The sequence below is a fragment of the Mastigoproctus giganteus genome, chromosome 9, assembly GCF_048544385.1.
Source record: "Mastigoproctus giganteus isolate SK-2022 chromosome 9, ASM4854438v1, whole genome shotgun sequence".
NCBI classification, from domain to species: Eukaryota; Metazoa; Arthropoda; class Arachnida; order Uropygi; family Thelyphonidae; genus Mastigoproctus; species Mastigoproctus giganteus.
Genome location: NC_143583.1, coordinates 130,719,724 through 130,743,846, shown reverse-complemented (window position 1 = coordinate 130,743,846; position 24,123 = coordinate 130,719,724). Strand labels below are relative to the sequence as shown.

General features: G+C 37.3%; 2 protein-coding genes across 2 annotated transcripts in view; one reads left to right on the top strand and one right to left on the bottom strand.

Annotated features, from left to right (window-relative positions):
• Positions 1-7,855, bottom strand: part of LOC150080734 (AN1-type zinc finger protein 2A) — a 100,181-nt gene extending 92,326 nt beyond the window's left edge. Inside the window, exon 1 of the mRNA XM_090381287.1 lies at positions 7,619-7,855. Coding sequence (XP_090237413.1) covers positions 7,619-7,673 — 55 coding nt within the window. The 5' untranslated portion in view covers positions 7,674-7,855. The remainder of the gene's footprint in view (positions 1-7,618) is intronic.
• Positions 7,856-7,976: 121 nt separating this feature from the next.
• LOC150080733 (peptidyl-prolyl cis-trans isomerase D-like) overlaps positions 7,977-24,123 on the top strand; it is a 154,840-nt gene continuing 138,693 nt past the window's right edge. Inside the window, exon 1 of the mRNA XM_090381783.1 lies at positions 7,977-8,040. Coding sequence (XP_090237909.1) covers positions 7,977-8,040 — 64 coding nt within the window. The remainder of the gene's footprint in view (positions 8,041-24,123) is intronic.

Below are 24,123 nucleotides of genomic sequence, written 5' to 3'. Positions count from 1 at the left end.
ATCTAAGGTGAAGGGTGGGTCTATGGACATATTATTGTATTTTACATTGCCGGCTCACTTTTGTCACTCTCAGCCTGGGTTGGTACCCAATCCTTAGTCTGGAAGATGTGGTCTAATATATTGTTGACAGGGTCCACCCAATTGAGAGTTCCATCTGTCTTAATTGTGGAGTTCACTACATCACCTCTTGGTAGTCTGTTCGTGACAATCCTGTATACCACACCCCAAGGTGTCAGCATTACTGGACGTCTCCACCAAGGTCTGCCTCAATTCCTTTTTATTCCTTATTAGTGCAGAATAAGAGTTTCTGAGAGTCCTATTGGAATCTCTCAGAGCATTAACCTCATTCTGGGGTCAATTTGCCCTTGCTCTCTGAAAGTGTTTGCTGGCCTGGTGTACACTTTGCCGTAATACATCAAGTTCAGGGCACCAAGAGGAAACAGCATTCTTCCCCGGTTTTCTTATAGGGATTGTTAGATTACATGCTTTTTGAAGCATAGTTGTCACATTTGTGTTGTATTCATCCAGGCTATAGTTGTAGTTATGGATCTGAGGCTGCTCTTGCTATAGTTGATTCTGTATTTCATCTTAGATTTGCCACATGACTTTCTTTAAATCATATCTGATTATATCTTGAGGCGGCTGTTGTTATTATTATTAGGCATATGGTACAAGGGAGCCTGAGGAATTAGCATTAGTAGAGAGGGCGCCGACTCTAAAAATTACAGCTGTGAATTACAATCTCTGAAAAAGCGATAAGTGTTTGCCTTTTTATTTACCTAATTGTTATTTTATACTTTAGACGTAGTCTTATAGTTATGCTGGTTATTTTTAATTTAGAAAAAGATTTTTTGTAGATTACTACTTAATATATGTAAAACTTATTTTGTTCGAATCTTGCAGCCATTGTTTTTGTATAGAGTAGTATGGAATTCAAATTTTTAATTGTGGTAACTAGGCAGCGCTAACATATAATTATATAGCATAATACGCATCACTGCATTTAGGATTCTATTAGACAGCGTAGTATTGACAATTAATTAAATTTATTGATCTTATTAATTTAAAACATCATGCCAAAAGGTGATATTGTTGTACACGTTGGCACCAATGACATTAAGAGTAGGATATCTGCAGATTTACTTAACAAGTACAGGTCAATGTTGCAAAAAGTCGTGAGTCAGGGTTAAATTTGAAAGTGTCTGCAATTCTGCCCAGACACGATAGGAGGGAATACATGAGAGCCTTGTCAATCAATTGGGCACTGGAGGGAATGTGCAAGGCTCAAGGGGTAGAATTTTTTTCAGTGTGGTCTGTGCTTGTTAACAGGAGAGACTGCTTCTACAGGGATGGGATACACTTAAATAGAAAGGGTGCAAGAATATTTGCTGATGCTATCAAGGCAGTGTTAGCTGGGTAAGAAAACTGCTAGCTTGGGGGGGATTTAAGGACAAAGTTTAAAAGTAGCCGCAGGCAGAGGTGAAGGTGATTCTTGCACAACTTCTATTAGAATAAGTAGCGACCTGGAGCGAGGAGTGCTGGGGGTTTCAGGGACAGATGGCAATCATCGTGAAACAGGTGGGTATATTAGTAATGGCCATATTGCAGCAAAAAAAAAAAAACGAATAAAACAATGATAAAAAAAACATAAAAGGAAATTAAACCTTTCCCTCACCCGAAGGTACTATCCAGATTACCTTTGAATTTCCCCAAACTGTCAGCCTCTACCACCCATGTAGGCAACCTATTGCAGTAATTTACAACTTGCTGGCTAAAATAAAACTTCCTGCAGTCCGAACTAAACATTTCCCCCTGTAACTTGAATTTATGTACCCTAGTTCTAGCATCATTTATAATCTTGAAAATTTCATCCTCATTCATTTTACTGATGCCTCTCAGAGCCTTAAACACCTCAATCAAATCTCCTCTAAAGTGTCTAGTTTCCAAACTCTGCAACCCACATAATCGAAGTCTTTCTTCATAAGGACGCCCTTTTGCCGATCTCACCAGGCGAGTTACCTGTCTTTGCATCCTTTCGAGAAGCTCAATGTCTTTCTTTAGGTGCGGTCTCCATACTTGAACACAGTATTCAAAGTGTGGTCTAACAAAAGCCTTATATAATGGGATTATCACGTCCCTATCTCTACTTGCAAAAGTTCGATAGATCATCGATAGGACACCATGGGCCTTCCTTGCAACCTGTTTACAATGTTCAGAGAATTTCATGTCTGACCATATCTTAAACCCAAATCCCTTTCCTCCAGTAGTGGGTTTAGTTGAACTTCAAGTGAATAAGTTATTTTGGGATTACTGTTTCCCCAGGTGTAATACCTTACACTCTGTTGGATTAAAGCATAGCTTTAATCCAACAAAGAAAGCATATATTCCATCAATGCCAGGAGCCTTGCTAGCCTGTAGGCTTGAAAGTTTTTTCATTAAATAATCTTGCAAAATTTCAATATCATTAATTACATATTTTTCCAACTTTGCTCCCACAATTTTCCATTACCACAAAAAGGTTTTTCATTTGTATATATTGATACAAAATAACTGTTGAGTTCATCTGCAATGGCAGATGGGATGTGCTAGGGTAACTAATAATAAGGATAGGTACATGTATACCAATACTAGAAGTATAATAAATAAATTTGATGAATTTCAAGTGTTGATCAAGACATCAAATGTGGATATTGTTGGGATAACAGAGACAGTGTCACACAGATATAAGGAATGAAGAACTGAAATTTGGGGAGTACAATGTGTACAGAAAGGATAGACAAGATAGGAAGGGAGGAGGTGTCATGCTGTTAATTAAGAAAAACAAAATCAAAAGAAATGCATCCAGTTGATATAGATGAACAGTGCACTGTTGAGTCAGTTTGGTGTGACAAGCACTGTGAAAGCAAAAATAAGAGTAGGAGTGTGTTATAGGCCTAATGACTCTAATGAACAATTGTACAGAGAAAAAGCATTGGGAGATCAAAATTGAGAGTAGGAGTGTGCTATAGGCCTAATGACTCTGATGAGTATAATAAGGAACTGTACAGGGAAATAGAGTGGGCCAGTAAATCAGAGAGTCTTATAATGGGAGATTTTAATTTCCCAGATATTGACTGGAATTTGGGGGCTGGTTACTCACACACTAGCAGGGCTTTTGTGGATTTATTGGATGATTGTTTTCTACATCAGCATGTTCGGGAGGCAACTAGAGGGAGTAATACTCTTGATTTGATTATCAGCAGTGATTCTTCATGCATTAAGAATCTGCAGATAAATGAACCACTAGGTGGCAGTGATCACAGTGTGCTGAAGTGGGATTTACTCAAAGAAGTAACTACCATTAGGGGTAAAGGGAAGGGTTATTGCTTCCGTAAAGGCGACTACGAGGGACTGAGACAGTATTTAAATTCTATACAGTGGGACCAACTGATGATGTTACCAACAGCAAATTCAAAATGGGAAGCATTCAAAGAACTTATCTTGGAAGCTACTAGGCTTTACATACCAACTAAGAAATATTGTTCAAGGTTTAGGCCAAAATGGATGTCAGATGAACTAATGAGGCATATGGCAGAGAAGAAAAATGCATGGGATACTTACAAATTAACACATGACACAGAAGCCTATGATAGATACAAGTTGATATGCAACCAAGTTACAAAGGAGGTTAGGCAGATTACAAGAAATCCTAGGCAAGGGAGGCAAAGAAACACAGCAAAGAGTTCTTTACTTATGTAAATTCTAGAAGGAAGGGGATGAATCAGATTGGTCCACTTGATATTGATGGGTCAACTGTTGATGATCCTGCTCAGGTAGCTAACAAACTAAATGAATATTTTGCATCGACATTCACACATGAGGAATTATTCGGCAAGGGGAATGCCAGAGGTGTATTCAACTCTAGCAGTAAGCTACAGAATCTTGAAATAACTGGGAGTAAAGTGGAAGAGAAACTGTTGAAGATAAACACAAGAAAGGCACCCGGGGTGGATGGGATCTATCCAGTTATATTAAAGGAGGCAGCAAAGGAAGTAAGCAAACCCTTAGCCATAATTATGAGAGCTTCCTTGGACTCGGGGGGGGGGTACCCATAGACTGGAAGTGTGCAAATGTGACCCCAATTCACAAAGGAGGATCAAAGGCACAAGTAATTATAGACCTGTGAGCTTAACTTCTGTTCCAGGAAAATTAATGGAGGCACTGGTTAAAGAAGCACTGCAGGATCATTTAGACAAGACCAGTTATAGCTTGGACACAGCATGGTTTTGTTAAGGGAAAGTCTTGCCTGACCAATTTGATTGGATATTATGATGCAGTCACAAAAGAACTGGATGCAGGGAATAGCTTGGATATTATATACTAGGATCTTAGAAAGGCTTTTGATACTGTTGCACATGGAAGACTGCTACACAAATTGGAGCAGTGTGACATTGGAGGCAAATTGCTGCTATGGATAAAGGGGTGGTTGAGGGGGAGAAGACAGATTGGTAATCAACGGACACTGCTCATCCTGGACTAATGTTATTAGTGGAGTCCCTAAGGGCTCAGTGTTGGGTCCATTATTGTTTTCTGTATTTATAAATGATATTGATGATGGTATATCAAGCTTAATGTCCAAGTTTGCAGACGATACAAAGGTTGGCAGGGTTGTCAAGGACACTACTGACACTATGCTGCTGCAACAGGATCTGGAAAGGTTGAGCAGATGGGCTGAGAGGTGGCAAATGAAGTTTAACATTGACAAATGTAAAGTACTACACATGGGGATACAGCAACCCCAGAGCAACGTATCAACTCTGTGGTACTACACTGACAGTGGTAGAGAATGAAAGGGACTTGGGGGTGGTTGTGCAGGCAGATATGAAGTTCTCTGATCAGTGCAGACGGGCTGCAAGAGTAGCTCATGGAGTATTGTCAATGATATACAGGAATTTTTCCAGCAGGGATAAGGAGGTGATTATTCCCTTGTATAAGGCAATGGTCAGGCCACACCTAGAGTACTGTATACAGGTCTGGAGGCCTCATTTCAAGAAGGATGTAGAGCTGCTGGAACGAGTACAGAGAAGGGCAAACAAGATTAGTGAATGGAACAAAGGGGTGCTCTTACGAAGAAAGGCTTAAGTTTTGCAAATTACAGTGTCTGGAGACTAGGCACCAGCGAGGTGATCTGATAGAGGTGTATAAAGCCTTGAATGGTTTGAGCATGCTCAATACTGATGGGATTCTTCCTCTAGCTCAGAATAATCACCTGAGAGGGCATAAATTCAAATTGAGGAAAGACAGATGTAGGACAGACATGCGGAAATTTGCCTTTAGCCAGCGGGTGGTTGGTTGGCGGAACAGACTTCCATCCCTTGTAGTGGAGGTTGATAGCCTAAATAAGTTTAAGGCTCAGCTGGACAGGTGTTTTGAACAAACAGAGGGGTGAAGTGGAAGTGGGGTTTTTTTTTTTTTTTGACTGATGCTGCATAAGCTTGCTTTCTTGCATCAAATGCCTCTACTAATGCTAATATTGCTGGGAGAAAAAAAAAAAAAAAAAAGGATCACTGCAGCACAAAATAATATTCACCCTGGATAATTAGCTCCATCCAGATCAGAAGAATGCTTTGTTTAAAGAAATAGGCACTCTTGGATAGTCATTGTAAAATGATATTTAAAATGCACATTTGTTTATTTATATATATATATATATATATATATATATATATATATATATATATATATATATATATATATAAAAAAATGTGGTTATTACGTTTAGATGTATGTATTCTTTTAGTTATATTATTATATAAATTTATACAGAAATTAAGATTTAATAATTATCTTGCTACAGATAAATTGTTTTCATTAGTAAAAATGTTATGAAAAATCATTATCATTTAGCATTATACTTTTTATCTTAACTCAAAATGTATAGGCCATGTGGAATGAAGATAACCAAACTAGGATAACTTGATTACAAATTAATAACGAATGGGCCTGGAGTACTGGGGTCCATAGTTTATAATATACATAAGTTAGTTATAATCCAGTTTAATATCCAGTATTAAACTGGATTATAACTAACTTACGTATATTGATTACAAATTTGTATGAACACTAATACTTATATGAAAAACACCAATAATCGGTAACAATCTACAATTAAACGAATATATATAAGGTCATCCATGATCTGTATGCACTACATATTATAACCACTTTTATTGGCACTCCTTTATAAACTTATTAATGAAAAATTCATATCTAAATTTGCCTTCACAGCACGTGGTAACTACACATGCACCATAGCATACAGACCATGTTGGAAACAGAAGCAAGAATATTGCTGTCTTTTTCATAATTTCGGTGGATGACCTCTGATGATGACACAAATTGTGAGAGACACCACAATGTTATTCCATTTTAGTTGCTTTTTCACTTCTCATTTTAATCTCCAGTCCATTTCTTCCTCTTTTTCATTCCATATATTGCTCCCAGTGTATACCGCATTTTCATTAGACTTAAATCTAATTTACACGTTCTACTTACAATATATATAACGACAGATGGAAGTTTGTTCCAGCAATTAACCACCCGCTGGCTAAGGGCAAATTTCTGCACATCTATTCTAGATATGCGAAAGAATGTTAATATCCTAAAAGTTATGATGAATTAAGAAAATTATGGACTGAATTACATAGCCAATAGAAGGTGAATGAAGTGTAAAGTAAAATTTGTACAGTAAAATACAAATAAAATAAAAAGTGGTATAGATGTCATTAGATGTGGGGGGGAAATATTTGGATAATGGTCGAATATAGGTAAGGCAAAAGTGCAGAATCTGATGTCAGCTTCGTTATATATATATATATTGATACATGGTCAGGTAATTTCAGCAGGGGACTACACCTGACCATGTATCAGGAACTGCGTTTCTATACTTGTCCATAGTAGTAGAAGAAAGGTAAAATTACAAAAAGCAACAAACATGTAATTAGCACTTTCTAATAGTTGATGAAATGAAACTATTTCATCAACTGAAAAATAAATTTTTTTTCATCCATTGTACCATTTAATATATATTATAAGTTATATGACCTCTGATGAAGACAAAAATTATGAAAGACTCTGCAATGCTATCTCCACATAGGTCGTCTCTTCAAAAATTTCATTTGGTTTACTTTTCTATAGTTACAATTATTTTTTCCGGTTCCTTTCTTCCCCCCCTCATTCACAACATATATCGCTCCCAGGGTACACCGTATTTTCATTAGTTTATTTCTATGCAAATAAATATCTACTTAGTGTATTTTATACTAATAATATATATATGTATAGCAGTGAATGCTACTGTATATATGCAATAGCATTCACCCACATAATATCAGCTGATATCATACAGCGGTGCTCTTTGGTTTGAAGCTGAAAACTTTCAAAAGGAAAAACAGATAAAAAAAAAACGTACGCTAGTTAAAAATTATTCTTCACAGCGAAGTTGCTCAAGACAACGAATAATAAAAAAAAATCTGAAATATGTGTTAATATTTCAAACATATTATAGCCACAACAAGCAATCAGATTATATCTTAAAATAATATTTCCATAAAAATGTACCTTACAAATTACAACTCACCTAGGAGGTTACAAGATTTTTCTGAACAATTTTGCCCAAGTTCAGGAAATTCCATTAATAATCAAAATTTGGTTATTGCACTTGCGATGTACTAAATATGCAGCATCAAATGGAATCACAGTGTAAGTGTATAATGCAGTTCTCGGAAATATACAAAATAGATATTTTGACACCTAACCTGCAAATAAAACATTCAAAACCTATACTAGTCAACTGAGAAGCACCTGTTTACATTTATACCCACTAAACACCTACACACTCACTTCTTCTAGAAAAAAATATTGCAATTCATGACTGATGACGCAACAAAACGGAAATACATTCAGTTTCCGTCATCAAATTTTGCTGCACATCGAAGATGGCGGCCCCTTCCGAAGGTAATCCACACGTGTTTTTCGATGTCAGGATCGGCGAAGAACGAGGTACACGTATTATCTAAAAAATAAAAATACAATACACAACTAATACGTTAAACGAATTGAAATAATCTTTGTTATGATTAAAAATAGATAGAGTTGAAAATAAATATTATTATGGTTGCTTACACAGAATTATATATTTTGAGAACTTGTGACAGATAGAGTCATTCTGATAGTAAAGAGTTTTAGCAAATAAATTAATGATGAGAAATATTATTGAAAATGGATTATAGAGCTAAATATTCAGATCGTAATATAAATAATGCGCATTAAAAAGAATATATATTATATATCATTTGATTGAATATAGTTTTTAGTAGTAATATATGCATTGTTTATTTTATAAGTTGAATTATGAAAAAAATATGCATTTTATGTGATGATAATGTATTTTACAACTTGATTTTATTAGGTTAAATTGTGTTACTCATAGCCCATGTAATATTTCCATTCAAGATTTTAAAAAAAGTGTGTATTTATTATTATTTTTTCTAGAATAACTTTTAAGAGATATATTGTACATGAAGTTATAACCTGGAAAACAAATTTTATTAATCTGTTTAATCAGATTTCTTTTTTGATCCTTCACAATGTGTAAATAACAGGCATTCCCCTCTACATTGACAGTTCTTAGGGATTTTTTTTATATGTATATTTTTAAAATTTACAACTGTTTCGGTTGTTTTCCATATATGCAGTCATAATTTTGAATTATTAAACTCTTTAGATAAAAATAAAGCCATAAAAAATGAGTTTCTTAATATTTGAGTTGATTTGTATTAGGAAATTTATCTCTTGCTTATACCCGAGTATAACAAATGAAATAAGAGGTTCTCCTTATGGTACTTATCAGTTTGACACCGCCACTCTAAAAAAATTGAAAGTTACTCATTGAACTATATAGGGCATTTCAAAATTGTACAGAACAAATGTAGCAGAATATTTTACAGCCAAAAGGAAGAAAAAAGTTCCAACAAACACATATCTCAAAAATCTTTATTTCAGATATATTAAACATTAATCATAAATTAAATAATGTAAAAAAGAAACTGAAAAAATCTCTAAAAGTAAAACAACCAAAGTAGCTGTTCATTAATGTAATACCCTGCTAACATGGCATTTGATAGATGCCACTTTTATAATTTTTTCCGCAATTTCCTTGTTGCCCACCAGTATTCTCTAACTCAAGTATTTTTTGTTTCATTTCAATGTTCTTTCAAATACTGTGAATTATGTAAAATTAATTTTTTGTTTGGCATTGAACAGATTCTGGATAAACAAAAGGGTTTATCTTTCTTAGCGGCAACTCCCATTCGCATGTGGCATCTGTGAGGTACCAGTAAGAACTAAATGAGAAAAACTGACAAAAATTCAGATGGTCACATTGTGTTTGCTAGAGCCCGTAAAAGTGTCTGTGTTTTCAATTCATTTTTGTTCCATATTTCGTGATTGAGTTTAGTAAATTATAATTAATAAAATGCCATTTTAATTTGAGTAAAAAATTTAATTTTTTTATGATTAAAAAAAAAGTGTCTCACAAATGCCACATGAGTGCATTTGTTCCTTTTTGAGTTGTAATTAATGTAAGTTAATGGTTTCAGCAACTTCCAGAATATGAGTTCAGTTCACCTACACCTTTGCATAGTAATACACATAGAATAAACCACTGATTTTATGTGACCCTGCACAAAGTAATCTAGGATGTGAGTTTAGATGAGTGTGGTGGCTATTTTATCTAGTCCATCAGTTATTGTACTCCAGATTTAAAAAGCCAAAAAGATCACAGGAAAAGTGGGCTGATGTATCATCATGCGTAAACTGCATCCTCTGCTAATTTTCAAGGGTGTGTTCCAGTAGTTCCCACAAATTGTATTGCAGAAAATTAAGGACTGTATGCCATTTCTGAAAGGCTTGCTGTTAAAAAAATAAGGACCAATGAGATTGCCCCCAAGAATACCATGCCAAATATTAAAGCAAAAAGTATTTTAATAATAATTACTTAAAATCTCTTATTTTCTTTGTCCCAGGTATGAGGGTTTTGAGAATTGAGAAATCATTCCATTTCTTGTAAAACATGATTCAACTGTAACCAAAATATGGCTAAGAAATTGAGGATTGCATTTACATTGTAAAATGAGCCAGTAACACAAGTTTCTAAATGTAGAAACTTGTGTTAATTTAATATAATTGCTGTTTGTGTAATGTCCTCTGTATGCTTACGAATGAAACATTTATGTTGTCTGAGACAAATATTGCAGTTTGTCAACTCCTTCTACCAGCATTTATTTGTAATGGTTTTAGCACACTTATTTCTCTAAGTTGTTTCCACAGCACAAATGTTTTACAATTTGGAATTCAAGTGAGAATTTTTCAGTGTATCCACAAACAGCAACTACAGAATTCTTATGACGCTTGCCAAATTAAAATCCTATCAGTTAACTTGTCAGAAACTAGCATATTTATAGTGTCTCCCATATGAATTGAAATGCTGTACAAGAAGGCAGTCATTGTGGTACCTGAAGCTCAAGTAACAGACATGTTGATGCAGCTATATCTTTAGCTGAAGTGGCAATAGAACCATCTGATTTTGACAGAGATGAGCAAAACTTGTGGCCAATAGCCTTGGCAAGAGACAAAATTTCTTGACTACCATTTGGACAAGAAGCAAATTTTCTACTCTTAGCTTTTCAAAATCTAGTTTGGACTGATCAATAACAGCTTTAAAATTGTTATGAGCTTTAGTGTAGGCAGAAAATGAACCTGGAGATTTGAAAACAAGCCAATTACAATATGCAACATTATTCTCTTGAACAGCCTTAGCACTTTTATTGGAATGTTTGGATAAAGGATGAGATTTTAAGGCAGAGTGTGGAATAAAGGAGTTCATCCCCACAAGAATAATTTCACTGAAATGATCTGAGCAAGAAATGACATCAGAAAATTTGAAACAATAATCTGACCAAGGAAGAGAAGAAAAGAAATCTCACAGATCATCCCATTTCACATTCTTGTAATGCCAAACAACATGAGGTTGAGAAAGGCTCCATTGGAGAAGAGACCATCACCAAGTTGTCATCTGAAGTTCCTAGAGTACCACTTACCTGGACCGTGTACTTAGAATGGTTGTTTGTGAGAAAAAGATCAAGCATGTTGGCTGCGTGGTTAAGATTGGCTAGTATTTTGGTAGGTAAATGAATAATCTGTGTGAGGTCATTAGTAGTTGCAAAAGCCTTGGCATCTTGACCAGCTGGGTCCATGTGAATAGAAAATGGAAGCTAACTGAAGTTGTGAACATTAAAATCACCAAGAGAAATTACCTCACTGTTAGGAAAGTTGGACTGGAGAAAGTCAAATTTGATTGAAATGAAGTCAGAGTTCAAAGTGATTAGTGGAGTTTGGAGAACAATAGAGGCAACAGATGAATTTGATAGAATGTGGTAGAGAGATTTTAAGCCAACAACAGGATGAGTGTTGGAATGGCACATCCAAGAAAACCTGCAGGTCAGCAGTATAAGTAATTTGGTTGCAAATTGACCTGGAGAAAACAATAGATATGTGACCACTCTTATTATGAAAGAGTTGGTTTATGCATGGTTAGTGAATGTTCATCATTTCTACTACCCAGGTAGTATGAAATGAAATGTTACTTATATTCAAAGAAAATGATACGTTACTTATTCAAAGCAGTGCAATACCTCAGCCACTCGTGAAGGTATTCACAATATGAGATATAATTAAACGATGCAGTCATACTACCTGGGTAGTAGAAATGATGTACGTGCACTAACCATGCATAAACCAACCCTTTCATACTCTTAGACAAGAAATATTTATTTAGTCAAGAAATATTTTTACACTCTTAATTATGATTCCATTTTAGATTTCAGAATGTGGCATACTTGTTTGTTGTGTAATCAGTGAAAAAAAAAAAAAAATGGGTATTTTATTCCAGTCTTATTATTTCAGTATGTTTCAATTCTAGAATCCAGTGTTCTTGTTTGCTGTTTAATTATGTAGTTATGTGATTTCTGTGTGATTAGTTATTGCCATGTCACAATGTAAAAGAATTACTGTAGTTGATTTTAGTATTGAGGGTGAAATGAAACTGTTAGAGTAGATTAATGATGTACAGATTATGCTGTTTGTCCTGGGGCCCATGCTGGCTTTTGACAACCCTGAAAAAATAATTCTGATAATGGAGATGACCGTATTGGAGGTAGTGACCATGATGCTGCTACAACCAGGTAACACTGGAAAAGTGGTTTAGTTGAATTTTCTCCAGTCATACTAATGATGTGTGTGAACTGTTTGAACAGTCACAACTGAATCAAAATAATTATATTGTCACTGATGAAAAAAAAATTCAATTGAAATATTTTATATATCATTCAGTGGTATAAATTTTTTTGTAAATCTTTACTATCCTGAATATTAGCATTAGCATTAGTAGAGGCATTTGATGCAAGAAAGCAAGCTTATGCAGCATCAGCCAAAAAAAAAAAAAAAAAACCCACTTCCACTTCACCCCTCTGTTCGTTCAAAATACCTGTCCAGCTGAGCCTTAAACTTATTTAGGCTATCAACCTCCACCACAAGGGATGGAAGTCTGTTCCACCAACCAACCACCCGCTGGCTAAAGGCAAATTTCCGCACGTCTATCCTACATCTGTCTTTCCTCAATTTGAATTTATGCCCTCTCAGGTGATTTTTCTGAGCTAGAGGAAGAATCCCATCAGCATTGAGCATGCTTAAACCATTCAAGGCTTTATACACCTCTATCAGATCACCTCGCTGGTGCCTAGTCTCCAGACACTGTAATTTGCAAAACTTAAGCCTTTCTTCGTAAGAGCACCCCTTTGTTCCATTCACTAATCTTGTTGCCCTTCTCTGTACTCGTTCCAGCAGCTCTACATCCTTTTTGAAATGAGGCCTCCAGACCTGTATACAGTACTCTAGGTGTGGCCTGACCATCGCCTTATACAATGGAATAATCACCTCCTTATCCCTGCTGGAAAAATTCCTGTATATCATTGACAATACTCCATGAGCTACTCTTGCAGCCCGTCTGCACTGCTCAGTGAACTTCATATCTGCCTGCACAACCACCCCCAAGTCCCTTTCATTCTCTACCACTGTCAGTGTAGTACCACAGAGTTGATACGTTGCTCTGGGGTTGCTGTTTCCCATGTGTAGTACTTTACATTTGTCAATGTTAAACTTCATTTGCCACCTCTCAGCCCATCTGCTCAACCTTTCCAGATCCTGTTGCAGCAGCATAGTGTCAGTAGTGTCCTTGACAACCCTGCCAACCTTTGTATCGTCTGCAAACTTGGACATTAAGCCCGATATACCATCATCAATATCATTTATAAATACAGAAAACAATAATGGACCCAACACTGAGCCCTGAGGGACTCCACTAATAACATCAGTCCACGATGAGCAGTGTCCATTGATTACCACTCTCTGTCTTCTCCCCCTCAACCACCCCTTTATCCATAGCAGCAATTTGCCTCCAATGTCACACTGCTCCAATTTGTGTAACAGTCTTCCATGTGCAACAGTATCAAAAGCCTTTCTAAGATCCAAGTATATAATATCAAAGTTATTCCCTGCATCCAGTTCTTTTGTGACTGCATCATAGTATCCAATCAAGTTGGTCAGGCAAGACTTCCCCTTAACAAAACCATGCTGTGTCTGAGCTATAACTGAAGTCTTGTCTAAATGATCCTGCAGTGCTTCTTTAACCAGTGCCTCCATTAATTTTCCTGGAACAGAAGTTAAGCTCACAGGTCTATAATTACTTGTGTCAGCCTTTGATCCTCCTTTGTGAATTGGGGTCACATTTGCACATTTCCAGTCTATGGGTACCTCCCCTGACTCCAAGGAAGCTCTCATAATTATAGCTAAGGGTTTGCTTACTTCCTTTGCTGCCTCCTTTAATATAACTGGATAGATCCCATCCACCCCGGGTGCCTTTCTTGTGTTTATCTTCAACAGTTTCTCCTCCACTTTACTCCCAGTTATTTCAAGATTCTGTAGCTTACTGCTAGAGTTGAATACACCTCTGGCATTCCCCTCGCTGAATAACTCCTCATGTGTGAATGTCGATGCAAAATATTCATTTAGTTTGTTAGCTACCTGAGCAGGATCATCAACACTTGACCCATCAATATCAAGTGCACCAATCTGATTCATCCCCTTCCTTCTAGAGTTTACATAAGTAAAGAAATCTTTGCTGTTTTTCTTTGCATCCCTTGCCAAGGATTTCTCGTAATCTGCCTTCGCCTGCCTAACCTCCTTTGTAACTTGGTTGCATATCAACTTGTATCTATCATAGGCTTCTGTGTCATGTGTTAATTTGTATGTATCCCATGCATTTTTCTTCTCTGCCATATGCCTCATTAGTTCATCTGACATCCATTTTGGCCTAAACCTTGAACAATATTTCTTAGTTGGTATGGAAAGCCTAGTAGCTTCCAAGATAAGTTCTTTGAATGCTTCCCATTTTGAATTTGCTGTTGGTAACATCATCAGTTGGTCCGACTGTATAGAATTTAAATACTGTCTCAGTCCATCGTAGTCGCCTTTACGGAAGCAATAACCCTTCCCTTTACCCCTAATGGTAGTTACCTCTTTGAGTAAATCCCACTTCAGCACACTGTGATCACTGCCACCTAGTGGTTCATTTATCTGCAGATTCTTAATGCATGAAGAATCACTGCTGATAATCAAATCAAGAGTATTACTCCCTCTAGTTGCCTCCCGAACATGCTGATGTAGAAAACAATCATCCAATAAATCCACAAAAGCCCTGCTAGTGTGTGAGTAACCAGCCCCCAAATTCCAGTCAATATCTGAGAAATTAAAATCTCCCATTATAAGACACTCTGATTTACTGGCCCACTCTATTTCCCTGTACAGTTCCTTATTATACTCATCAGAGTCGTTAGGCCTATAGCACACTCCTACTCTCAATTTTGATCTCCCAATGTTTATGTCACACCAAACTGACTCCACACTGCACTGTCCAGCGATGTCGACTGGCTTCACTTGCTTGGTTTTTATGTGTTTCTTAACTAATAGCATAACCCCTCCCCCCTTCCTATCCTGTCTATCCTTTCTGTAGACGTTGTACTCCCCAAATTGCAGTTCTGCATCCCTTATATCTGTGTGACACCACGTCTCTGATATCCCAACAATATCTGCCTACGATGTTTTGAGCAATACCTCAAATTCATCAAATTTATTTACTAAACTCCTAGCATTGGTGTACACGCAAGTATACCTGCACCTGTTTCTATTCTTAGCTACCCTAACACAACCCATGTGTTTACTTGTACCGCAATGGCTCCCAGCAGTCTCGGAAATACCATGCATCTTGTTTTCCAGGCTTCTGCTCATTCTAATAGAAGCAGTGCAAGAATCTCTTTCACCTCTGCCAGTGGCTGCTGTCAATCTATTGGTCTTTGACTCCCCCCAAGCTAGCAGTTTTCCGACCCACCTAACACTGCCTCGATAGCATCAGCAAATATTCTTGCACCCTTTCTATTTAAGTGTATCTCATCCCTGTAGAAGCAATCTCTCCTGTTAACAAGTACAGTCCAGGCTGAAAAAAATTCTACCCCTTGAGCCTTGCACAATCTTTCCAGGGCCGAATTGATCGACAAGGCTCTCATCATATACTCCCTCCTATCGTGTCTGGGCAGAATTGCAGACACTTTCAAATTCAACCCTAATTCTCGGCTTTTGTTCAACAGTGACCTGTACTTGTTAAGTAATTCTGCCAGTCTCCTACTCTTAATATTATTAGTGCCAACGTGTACAACTATATCACCTTTTGTGCCCTTAAAAGATGATATTCGCTCTACAACGTGATCAACCTTTGCCCCTGGCAGACATACCCTGGTCCTGTTCCACCTATCTTTTTTACAAAGCATGTTCCCCGTTTCCCTGACAATAGAGTCACCAACAACTACTAGTTCCTTCGGGACCAGCGCATTCTGCCTTAGGGGTTGTCTCTGTGTCACGCGATGCCCAAGTGCAAGCTCTGGCGTTGATGTGGGCAGCTGAGAGCTTGATGGGCCCCTCGATTTAGTTTCTTCGAGGGCATCTACCCTGTCCTTCAAGCTCTCATTTAGGCCCACAAGAACGCCGAGTTGTTGCCTGATATCGATACACTCCTTGCATCGCGCACACACAAAGACATCCCCCTTGGCAGTATCATGTTCCGTACCCGATTGCTCTGCAAACATCAAGCAAACAGTGCATTTTATTAGGCTGTGAGTCAGAGGACAACTGCCCCCCTCAGTTCTGCTCTGAGCCACAGCACTTCCATTAGCTTGAGCCTTTTGCTTTGCTGCTCTGGTCTGAGTCATGATTCTATTAATTTATTAATTAATTATGTTATGTTATTAATTATATTACGTTTGTAATCTAAGTCGTTATATGTATTTATTTAAACGTACAATTTAACTGCTAACGAAGTTCAACTAACGGTATATAACCTACGGTATATCTAGTACGGTATCACAATGGCGGGAAAGTTACTAACAGTAGTTACGAACACGTGGAAACCCTTACCGATACTTTTACAAGGCCGAGTAAAGAATAAATACACCAAATTAATCAAAAAATCACAAAATAATGTTATACTACTAAATTTAAATCAAAAGTTTTGGAAAAACAATAATTTCAAATCAATAAATAAGAAAAACCACTTAGCGGCTTTGAACACGACCGTCACTAGTAGCCTCGTCAAGTTTAAGCATATAATCTGTGCAACCCCAGGGGCTCACATCTAGTGAGTATGGGCTTGGCACGGCACGCCCAGGGTTCTGAGCTGGATATCATCATTCTTCTCATCCTTGGTGATTCCCTTTTATTTCTCTCATTCTCTCACTCAGGGTAGTTCAGAAATTTTTTTTTTGCTGGTGCAGCATAAGCCTCAGGCTTTCTTGCACCATATGGCTAATAATAATATAATAACAGTATTATAGATATGTTCAGGATATATTTTGTTTGAGTGCAATATTTTATAATATAACACTCAAACAAAACTTAGCATCTTCCTAGTTTCCTGTTTGACTTATTGTTTCTGCATTTTAATACTTAATAGAAATTCAGGGCTAAAGCCTCAGACTGCAGGAAAATTTACAGACATATAAGTTAATGCAAATGCATCATGTCTGTATATAGTAAATATGTAACAATAATCTTCTCTGTTGGGGAAGTGTTACTTAATCCAAAGTATAACCAGATAGGCAACTTGGGAAGGTATTCACAACATGAGATGTAATGAAATGATGCCACTATAATAATTTCAGTTAATTTACTGCCATATAGACATGATGCACTTGCACTAACTTATATGTCTGTTTCTACATTTTTAATGTAATAAAATGCAGTGCAGTTTTATTTGTGAAAATCTGAACACATCAACATGCATATAATGAATCTGTCTTTAATTTCTTGAAAGAACACACAATTCTCGCACATTTTGCGGTACAGGAATCCCCTTAATATACACTGCTCTACCATTAATATCTAGCCACTACTCTGTTGATATGTAGTCACATCCTACCCAAGCACTGCATGTCAGGCACAACTATAAATATGCTTGTAGGCAACTATAAATATGCTTAGAGCAAACAGTGGTATGATTGTGAATACAAGATGCTGCAATTGACAGAGTTAACAGACTTCCAGCATGGAATGATAATAGGGTACCACATAAGCAGTCAAGCTATGTGTAACATTTCAATGGCACTGAAGAACCCTAAGTCAGTGATTGGTGATGTGATCTGAAAATGGAAGCAGACTGGTGCCAAAACCATCACAAATCGATCCAGAAAACCTCTGAAGCTGAGTAAACACGATAGGAGAGCCCTGCAAAGAATCGTCTGCTCAGAATGCAGGTCAGTGTTGTCGTAGCATATGCACAGGCCCTCAGTGTGATTGGGGCACATTTCAGCACCAGCACAGTGCACTATATGATATAGGTTACATAGTCATGTAGCTGTCCACAACCCACTAATCACCCAGACTAATGCCAGGTGCTATATAGATTGGTATAAGCCTGCCATTCTTAGGCTGTAGACCAATGGAAAGCTGTGCTTTGGAGTGATGAGTCATGATTGTTGTTGTTATTTGGAGCATTAGCAACTAAAGCCATATTGCTTGGGGGATATGCGGTGGTCATTCCCCGACCTTTCCGCATCCTCCGTATTTGGTGGTCACGGGCTCGAACCCCGGTCTAATCAAGAAGCGTGTGCTATGCACTGCTGCTCCTGCCCACCTGGCTACAGAGGCACCTATGAGTCATGAGCCCATCTGACAGTCCAGCTTAGGTGTAATAGATGCCCAGAGAAAACTACCTTCTGGACTGTATCACCCCAACAATGAAGTCTGACTGAGGCAGCATGATAATTTTGTCCGGGGCTGTTTTTCATGGTTTGCCTTGGGACCATTCGTTGTTTTGGACAAAGCCACATATGCTGAGGTTTGGCTAGATGTCCTGCACAAACACATCATCTACTTTGTGGCACACATCAGGGAAGACCTATAATTGTATCAGCACAACACTTCATGTCATGCTGCTCACATTGTGCTAGACTGGTTTGAGGACATGAGCATTGAAGAATTAGATTAGTCAGCCCAGAGCACTGACCTCATTCCTTTAGAGAAACTCTGAGATGAATTGAATCATTGAGTCCACGTGAAGGGAGAGACTGCCCAGAAAAAGAGAGCTTTACTGGTTGTCACTTTGAAGGCCGAATGGTTGGAAAATGTGAAATTTATAAAAAAATTGGTTGAGAGTGTTCTGCAGAGACTAGAAGTCATAAAGGCTAAATGTTTCAGTATGTTATTAGTTTTCCTGTAAATAATGGTTATTTATAGATATAGAGGTGTCGAGATATTAATGGCAAGGCAGTGAATATTTGCATTGATTTCCTAAGCATCTTTCACCTCATCCTGTATTATATTATATAGTTCAGTATAAGCATTTCACTTGATTTTTGACATATTGATCTGCTCTCTCTCTCTATATATATATATATATATCTAGTAAACTTCAAATTTCTCTTCTTATACTGTTTATTGTAAACTGTCCCACTAATTTATTGACATGAAACAGTGCAATAAGAGATTGTATTGCGTGATAATATGTTTATTTAATTCTGATCTTTTTAGTATTGTTAAGTAGTCAAGTTATAGTTGTATTGATCAAAATTCTGCAGAGCTGAATTTACCCCCAAACCAAGCAATTAGTATTAGTATTGGCCAATTAAACTTTTCCATACCCATTACATAAGATTTATTCTTCTCTTCATTGTATTCACATATATGAAAAACTCTGTCCCTACTCTTTGCACTATTAGCCAGTGATTTTTCATAATCTTTAACCTTTGTAGCTGTTGTAAGCTTCAGTACTTTTTATTGCTATTTAACTTTTCAATGCTATCTTTTTCTGCTCTATTAAATTTCCTAGTTCACTATACCTAGTTGTTAACATAGTTTAGTTATCACACAATACTGTCGAATTTCATACTCAGAGAGCCTTGACCTTAGAGTGGCAATTTCAAAACTCCAACCTTGGTATGATAAGTTATGTTTATAGAGGCAGTTGCAGCTATCCCACTAATCCAGATATGAAGTGTATTTTATTTCAACCTCTGAGATTAAATGTATTGAAGTCTATTTTAATTTATAAAAGTATGTATACTCATTGCTAAATTTTTTGTGAACTATTTATTTGTACTTGTTCTGAAAGGAAAGCATCTAATTTATGAAATATTTTAAGGGGTCCGAAAGGTATAAAAGCATGCTCTGTGAACTATCTCCCTGGTTGATAGAAGCCACGTAACACCTTAAGCTGTCATAAGATTCTTTCCTAAAATTAAAACCCAATCCTTTGCTCATACCAACCGTTACCTCTCTTTTCGTCATCACTGCCTTTTAATGGTTCATGTACTGTTAGCCATATGGTGTTATCTAGTTAATGGATGATGATCAGGTCTAGCATATTCTTGCCCCCAGTACTTTCCCTAACATGGTAGTATAAATAATAGCTGTCTAACCAATTCAAAAACTTTGTTTCCCATGGTGAATTTCCTTCCTACTTGCTACAGTAATTTAGAGGCAAATTGAAATCACTCATAATAAGGCATTCACACTTGTTCATCCATTCCATTTGCATATAGAAGTTCTTATAATCTTCACATTCTGGGATTATTGCTGCACATGCATTTATCACTGTTAAACCTCAGTTGCCATTTCCAGCCCATCTGCCTAGTTTATCTTAATCCTGTTGAAGTGGCATACCCTGATTATTGTCATTAACCACTGTGCCCCTACCCAACACTAAGTCCTGTGGAACTCCACATAGTAGTAACTTGTCCCTAATGTCACATTTCTCTAATTTATACAACAATGGTACACGTGGTACAGTATCAAAGGCTCCGTTGAAATCAGTTCAGCATCCAGTTCCTTTGTGACAACCTCGCAGTAGCAAATATCAAATTGGTGAAGCATGGTCTTCTTTTGACAAACCTGTACTGTGAGTGCCTTATGTGGCTCCACACCTATAAATTTTGAGCTGGCATTACTTCTTTAACTACTGATTCCATTATTTTTCCTGACAAGAATCTCTAATCACCCTTTAAATGGTATATGGAAACTTGCATTGATGAGTACAATGCAAGTCTTCAAACTTTGAGTACTTCTAAATCTGAGGATACTCTCATTATGATGGCAAAAGGTTTAACTTTTTTTCACTTTTAGCTGCAGCAATTCCTCTTCAATCCTACCTTTTGTTATTATAAAATCAATTAATTCTCAATCAGTATTAGACAGACTTCTGCTAACCCCCATCTCCAAAAACCTCATGTGTGAATGTAAATACAAAATATTTATTCAATTTGTCAGCAATCTGTACAGGATAATTGATATCAACATAACACAAAGAATTCTTTTCTGCTTTTCTTTGCATTCTTAGCTCCAAAGACTTCTCATAATCATCCTTAGCCTACTTAACTTCCTGAGTAACTTGATTACGGTGCCTCCGTAGCCAGGTGGGAAGGAGCAGCAGTGCGTAGCACACGCTTCTTGATTAGACCGGGGGTCGAGCCCGTCACCACCAAATACGGAGGATGCGGAAAGGTTAGGGAATGACCACCACATATCCCGGAGCAAAATGGCCTAGTTGCTAATGCTCCTAAAATCCAAATAACAAACAAACAAACAACTTGATTACACACTAGTTTGTACTTATTGCAGGACTCCGTATCTCCTGATCTATAACCTCCCCCTACATTTTTCTTCTCTGCCTTCAAATGGATGAGAGGTGGATGCATCAGTTCATCTGACAGTGCTTAAGTGATCTCTATCAGTAATGGCAAATGATGCAAGAAAGTGAGCATATAAAGAAGCAAGCAACCAAAAAAAAAAAAAAAAAAACTATAGACTTCACCTATCCATACGCTCCAAGATTTTGTCCAGTTCTTCCCTGAATTTATTCAGACCACCTACTTCCACAAGATACAAGAACAAATGCAAGTTTGTTACAATAATCAACCACCCCTTGCCTGATGGCAAACGTCTGCACATCTATCCTGCAACCATCCTTCCTCAACTTGAAATTTATGTCCTCATGTGTGGTCTCATGAAGAGAAAGAATGTTGAAAAAAAGCCGCGAGTTAGGATTGAATTTGAAAGTGCCTGCAATTCTACCCAGACACAATAGGAGGGAGTATATGATGAGAGCCTTGTTAATCAATTCGGACCAGGAGAGATTGTGCAAGGCTCATGGGGTAGAATTTTCTCAGCCTGGTCTGTGCTTGTTAACAGGAAAGACTGCTTCAACAGGGAGGGAATACACTTAAATAGTAAGGGTGTGAGAATATTTGCTGATGCTATCGAGGCAGTGTTAGATGGGTCAGAAAACTGCTAGTTTGGGGGAATACATGGACTAATAGATTAACAGTAGCCACTGGCAGAGGTGAAAGTGATTCTTGCACTGCATCTATTCAAATGAGCAGCAGCCTGGAAAACAAGGTGCGGGGGATTTCAGAGACTACTGGGAGTCATTGTGGAACAAGTAAATACATGGGCTGAGTTGGGTAGCTAGGAATAAGAATAAATGCATGTATACTTCCGTGCATACCAATGCTAGGAATTTAGTAAATAAATTTAATGATTTTCAGGTGTTGGTCAAAACATCAAAGGCAGATACTGTTGGGATATCAGCGATATGGTGTTACACAGATATAAGGAATGCAGAATTGGAATTTGGGGAGTACAATGTGTGCAGAACTGACAGACAGGATAGGAAGGGAGGAGGGGTTATGCTATTAGTTAAGAAATACATAAAATCTAAGGATGTTCAGCCTGTTGATATGGCTTGACAGTGCAGTGTTGAGTCAGTTTGATGCGACATAAACACTGGGAAAGCAAAATTGAGAGTAGGAGTGTGTTATAGGCCTAATGACTCTGGTGAGTATAATGAACAACTGTACAGAGAAATATAATGGGCCAGCAAATCAGATTGTCTTATAATGGGGGATTTTAATTTCCCAGATATTGACTGGAAGTTGTGGATTGGTTACTCGCACACTAGCAAGGCTTTTGTGGATTTATTGGATGATTGTTTTCTACAGTAGCATGTTCAGGAGCCAATCAGAGGGAGTAATACTCTTCATCTGTTATCAGTAGTGATTCTTCATGCATTAAGAATTGGTTTGAGCCCATAACCACCAAATACGGAGGATGCGGAAAGGTCAGGGAATGACCACCACCTATCCCTGTAGCAATATGGCCTTAGTTGCTAATGCTTCTAAAAAAAAACAAACAAACAAATAACCGCATTAAGAATCTGCAGATAAAGAAACCACTAGGTGGCAGTGATCAAAGTGTGCTGATGTGAGATTTACTGAAAGAAGTAACTACCATCAGGGGTAAAGGTGACTAGGGTAGACTAAGATAGTTTTTAAATTCTATACAGTGGGATCAACTGTTAATGTTATCAACAACAAATTCTAAATGGGAAGCAGTCAAAGAATTAATCTTGAAAGCTACTAGGCTTTTCGTACCAACTAAGAAATATCGTTCAAAGTTTAGGCCTAAATGGATGTCAGATGAACTAATGAGACATGTGGCAGAGAATAAAAATGCATGGATTACATATATATTAACACAAGACACAGAAGCCTATGGTAGATATAAGCTGGTGTGTAATCAAGTCACAAAGGAAGTTAGGCAGGAAAAGGCAGATTACAAGAAATCTTTGGCAAAGAGTATAAAGAAAAACAGAACTGGCCTCTTTACTTATGTAAACTCTAGAAGAAAGGGGATGAATCAGATTGGTCCACTTTATATTGAAGGTTCAACTGTTGATGATCCTGCTCAGGTAGCTAACAAACTGAATGAGTATTTTGCATCGGTATTTACACATGAGGAGTTATTCAGGGAGGGGAATGCCAGAGGTATATTACTCTGGCAGTGAGCTAAATGACTTTGTAATAACTGAGAGTAAAGTGGAGGAGAAACTGTTGAAGATAAACATAAGAAAGGCACCCGGGTGGATGGGATCTATCCAGTTATATTAAAGGAGGCAGCCAAGGAAGTAAGCAAACCCTTAGCCATAATTATGAGCCTCCTTGGACTCAGGTGAGGTACCCGTGGACTGGAGAAGTGCAAATGTGACCCCAATTCACAAAGGAGGATCAAAGGTTGATACAAGTAATTACAGACCTGTTAGTTTAATTTCTGTTGTGGGTAAATTAATGGAGGCACTGGTTAAAGAAACAATTCAGGATCATCTAAACAAGACTGCAGTTATAGTGACAGAGCATGGATTTGTTAATAGGAAGTCTTGTCTGATCAATTTGATTGGATACTATGATGTGGTAACAAAGGAACTGGATGCAAAAAATTATTTTGATATCATATACTTATGTCTTATGAAAGCTTTTGATACTGTTGCACATGGAAGACTACTGTACAAATTGTAGCAGTATAGAAGACTACTGTACAAATTGTTGCTGCTATGGATAAAAGGATGATTGAGTGGGAGAAGACAGAGAGTGT